The following is a 5,228-nucleotide window of genomic DNA, read 5'->3' as shown; positions in this document are numbered from 1 at the left end:
GGCACCGGATTCTAGGAGCAGAGCACCCCCACCCCATACCCGGGCACCGGATTCTAGGAGCAGAGACCCCCCACCCCATACCCGGGCACCGGATTCTAGGAGCAGAGACCTCCCACCCCATACCCAGGCACCGGATTCTAGGAGCAGAACCCCCCTCTCCACCCCATACCTGTGCACCGGATTCTAGGAGCAGAGCACCCCCACCCCATACCCGGGCACCGGATTCTAGGAGCAGAGGGCCCCTGCCCCGCCCCACCCAATACCCGGGCACCGGATTCTAGGAGCAGCGACCCCCCACCCCATACCCGGGTACCGGATTCTAGGAGCAGATACCCTCCACCCCATACCCGGGCACCGGATTCTAGGAGCAGAGGGCCCCCGCCCCCCCCACCCAATACCCAGGCACCGGATTCTAGGAGCAAAGACCCTCCACCCCATACCCAGGCCCCCGGATTCTAGGAGCAGAGACCTCCCACCCCATACCCGGGCTTCGGATTCTAGGAGCAGAACCCCCCTCTCCACCCCATACCTGTGCACCGGATTCTAGGAGCAGAGACCCTCCACCCCATACCCGGGCTTCGGATTCTAGGAGCAGAACCCCCCTCTCCACCCCATACCTGTGCACCGGATTCTATGAGCAGAGACCCCCCACACCATACCTGGGATTCTGGGAAATTGGAGCACAGTCACTGATACCAGGACAGAGGGGGAAGTAACTATAGGGGGGGCACCCACATAATTGCCACCAATTCCCGGAAAGGGCAGATATGCAATTCACACTACAGAACATTCACCCGCGTGTCACCGGGCAGGGAAATGAAACGTTCAGCAATTACAGAGACAATTATAGGGAAGCAGCTGGGATTCAACGTCTCCAATAATCTGCACCCCTCCCCCTCCGCTCTGCGTGTCCCCATCTCACATTCACCAATTTACAGACAGACACATCCTGCGGACAGCTAATCACAGCGCCCCCCACCCCGGGCATATCGATCCCAACGACATTGTATCTGTGCTGGTCTGTGGGGGCCATCCAATCACCAACCAGCGATGAGGCCACAGGATGGGGACGGGGGGGTCACACTGGTCAGAAGGGGCACAAAATACAGCCCACAAATGCCCAGAGGGGGTGGGTCGGTGCAGTCAGGGGATCCCCCCTCGAACAATCAGCCTTGGCGCTGCATCCCCCCCAATCTATATTGTATCGTGGATGAGACATTGTCTGTCCCCTCTGCGGTGAATGTTGGGGCCCCTTGTAATGTTTAAATGCCTGGATGCACCCAAGGACAGGGATGTGCGGCCCTTAGGTGTCCCCTCTAGGATCCCCCAAAGCACAGACAGGTAAGTGGTCACATGACCAGGCACATCCCCCCCAGGAATATCAGGGTCCCCAGACACATCCCCCCCAGGAATATCAGGGTCCCCAGACACATCCCCCCCATGACGATGTTATTACACAATGTGGGGTCCCCTCCATAACAATGTCGTCCCCCAGTAAAGATGTTCAGCCCCCCCCCCACAGAGCTGTTGTGAGTGAGCAAAGCACAGACAGGTAAGTGGTCACATGACCAGGACGGGGTCACAGGGCCACAGACAGCCCAGGGCCAGGACGAGGGGGCTCTGGGAAGGGTTTATGTCACAGAGAATAGCCGACTTTTAAAGGGCAGTGGGGGGCCGGCAGCCAGGGGAGCAGCAGAGTCGTGTCACATCCACTTACAGGAGACTGGCGGGAGATTGGCCCCGGGGCCCGGCTCACCATAATAGTATCAGTCACATGACTCCAGCACACAACCTATAAACCAATTAGTTCAATTTCAGGAAAATGACGGCGAGTGCAGGACATGCAGATGGCCACGGATCGCCTGCACCCGGGAGGGGGAGGGTTAGTGCCGCCCCCACACAACATTCACACACCGATAAATGGGGTGAATGTTATTCCATCTTCAGAGAAAAGATTTTCCATAATATAATATAGGTGGAGGAACACCGGGGTTAACAGAGGGATCAGTCCCCCCCAGGGACACCGGAGGGTATCAGAGGAACCGCCCCCAACTCCACCCCCCCAGGAAGACTGGAGGGTATCAGGGAGAACACCCCCCCAGGAACACCAGGGGGTATCAGGGAGACCGGGCCCCTCCCTTTCTTTCATTTTTTAGCAGGATTTGCCCCCCCCCATGAACATTTGTGTTATTAGATGCCCTACCCGATACTAGTATGTAATGGACATATTTGCCCCCAGAACCCCCCCTTATATTAGCGCCCCCCAGGCAGGTATATTGGAGAAGCAATCCCGGCTTCTGCTGGCTGCAGAATAATTGGATTCCATTATTGATTTCCGATATCTCCGTCCGCCCAGCGCCAACATCACAAATGGCGGCTAATTGCCCTGCGCGCCCTCTGCCAGCTGCCCGGAGCCCCTATCATCCTGACAAGCTGACAATTAGCCGCTAATTTCTGCCCTGCTCCTATTTACCTCACAGAGCGAGGGGGCTAAATATAGACCGGGGGGGCAGATTGTGCGAGTTAACCCTTCCGTTGCCGGGGGAGTGTGGGGCCCTATCAGGATATAATGCGAAGACCCAACTCCCGGGGCAGCAGGGGGGACCCAACAGGTGTCACCTCCGCACCTAATTCCCAATATCGGAGTGTGACCCCATAAACAGCACAACAATGGGCATTGCTGGGTGTTATCTACAGGGGCAAAAAAAGGGGTGGGGGTAAAGAGGGAGGCCTTAAGGAGAACTCCTCTGTATGACAATAGAAGTTCCTGGACGATGAAGCAGACGTCGGGGCAAATAATAAAGCCCCCGGCTGACCCCCATCACACCCCATACACCACTACAAGAGGTTAACATTCACCGAGTGTACCTGACTGATGGCCATCATGGCGGTGGGGGGTGCAGGGTGTCGGTGTGCTCGGTGCAGATTTGGGCAGACAGCGGCCAGGGCGTCCCAGCGATGCTCCAGGAGAGAATTATTCCAATGAACGATCAATCAGGAATCTGTCAGAACCGATCATCGTCTGCCCGGGAGGAGGGGGGGGGGAGGGGATACCGGGGTCACCGGCCAGGGAGAGCCCAGTATGGGACACCCACAGAGGAGGGCCTGTACATGGCTATGGTATATGGGTGCTTTATACTGGAATACACACAAAGAGCAGAAAGGAGTGCGGGGCATGGGGGGGCTCAGCTGGCACAACTTCGTGAAATGGCCGGTACAGCGGGCAGCAGATGGTGAATTAGGGGGCAGCGGGGGCTCTGTCAGATGGGGAGGAGGAAGGGGGGTTCCCCTGGTCCAGTATAAGGGGGATGGGCAGGTGGTGGGGTCACACTCGGCAGTAGACGGAGCCGTGTATATAGGGGGATGGGAGCCCCCCGGGGATTAATCCCCCCGTACAGCGGTGGGCACTGTCCACACTTTCTGACATTTACACTCCGCCGGCTTTGATGGGATTTCTCTGCTGAAATTAAACATCGAAATGTCAGAGATAAAAATGTACAAATCCCGGATTATAGAGAGCGAGGGAGCCGGGGACACCCACTGACTGCCGGGGGGGGCCTATATGGGGGGAGGAAGGGGCCCTATGTGAGGGGAGGAAGGGGCCCCATATGGAGGAACGTCCATCTGATCCTCGGTGCAGCCACAACATGCCACAGATCGGCATCCTGAGATCTGGCCAATCAGGATTGGTCATAGCAATCAGGGACAACCAATGGCGGCATCAGACGCCAGTAAAATTCCTGTTATTGAGGGGGCAGGGTGATAATGGCGGAGGTGGGGACCCCGGAGCTCTGTATGTTCTGTGTACAAGCATGTCACATGTATGTTGTGTTCGCAATGTCCCTTCATGTATAACCAGCGGACCAGCTGGACTATTAGGAGGTGGGGCCCCCCAGTGGACATGTTGGAGTATGACATGGACAGCAGGATGGCGCTGTCACAGACGGGCACTACGGGGTCACTGTGCCAAAATAGGCGGAGAGACACCATAAAGGCGGGCTGTGTACCTGTGGGTGGGGTCTGGTGATGACACAGACACTGATTAGTCAGGGTAGGGGGGGGGGGCAGATAAATACCTAAACAGCCTGCACAGGGCACCTCTATCCTTCACTGCAGGGGCTTGCTGTGATCCTGCCAATAAAACCACTTCCTGTAACCAGTCATGTAGTGCAACAAAGTGCCAGCTGCAGGGGTGGGGCAAATACACATTTCTTGCAGCACATCACAGCCCCCCACAGCATGTCACATGATCAGAAACAAAGCTGATGGGTCACCCACAAAGTCCATCTAATCCCCCAAATACAGAAAAGTTTCTTTAACTGTTGGGTGAAACATCTCTGAGCACCCCGACTCACCCCCCTGCCCCCAGGCCGTTTCACCCCCAAGCACCCCAATCCCCCCCAGGGACCAATTTACCCTCTGAGCACCCCAACTCACCCCCCATCCCGTGCCTTGGATTGGAGGCAATGAAGACAATCAAGTGGAAAAGCGGTGATGGGGCTCTGCTGCCTCCTGCTGGCTGATCTGAGGTACTACATACAAGGCACAGTGATGGAGCTTTGCTGCCCTCTACTGGCTACTCGGGGGTATTACATCCAGGGAACAGTGAAGGCTGAAAATAGTTGTGGATTTTCATCATCAATACATTACATGGATTCACCCAGCTCCGTCACCTAATAACTTCCGGAAGGCAATGATCACATGAATGGAGAATCGTCTCCATTGGTTGGGAGTTCATTACCAATTTAAAAAACATTTCTATGACATCCAAATGCAACCAATGAGTGATGGTATAAAATGTGAATTCTGATAAATCACTAATACAATGTTTTACAATCTGACCCAGAATATCATCCTTACATATCGCACAGCCCATTATATTGCTCCCCATCACCAGCCGGGGCCTCCACATTAACCAAACAGGGGCCCCATGTGTGCCTTCTGGTGATCCCCTACAAATCTGTCCAATCAGAGACACCGAAAGCAGACGGTAAAATGTCCCCAAAGGGGAGACACAGGAAATCTTACCGTCTTGATGGAAGTTCTGGTCTTTTCCTTCCAGGGGGCGCCACTGATCTCCAGTGTGCAGTGAATGTACGTTTCCTGGTCATAGGAGCCGAACATCAGCAACCTGCAGGGAGAATACAACACGTCACAGCAACACCCTACCAGCAGGTGGCAGCATCAATATATAGCTCTGACATATACCAGAGTGCTGTACAGAGATC

The 5,228-nt window shown here is 55.4% G+C and overlaps 1 protein-coding gene across 1 annotated transcript in view; it reads right to left on the bottom strand.

Moving 5' to 3' along the window:
• PDZD8 (PDZ domain containing 8) overlaps positions 1-5,228 on the bottom strand; it is a 14,745-nt gene that overhangs the window by 5,467 nt on the left and 4,050 nt on the right. The window contains 1 exon segment of the mRNA XM_072423993.1: positions 5,029-5,131. Within this exon segment, the coding sequence (XP_072280094.1) occupies positions 5,029-5,131 (103 nt within the window).

The sequence above is a fragment of the Pyxicephalus adspersus genome, chromosome 10, assembly GCF_032062135.1.
Source record: "Pyxicephalus adspersus chromosome 10, UCB_Pads_2.0, whole genome shotgun sequence".
NCBI lineage: Eukaryota > Metazoa > Chordata > Amphibia > Anura > Pyxicephalidae > Pyxicephalus > Pyxicephalus adspersus.
The sequence above is the reverse complement of the archived record's forward strand: the minus strand, read 5'-3'. Positions and strand labels throughout refer to the sequence as shown.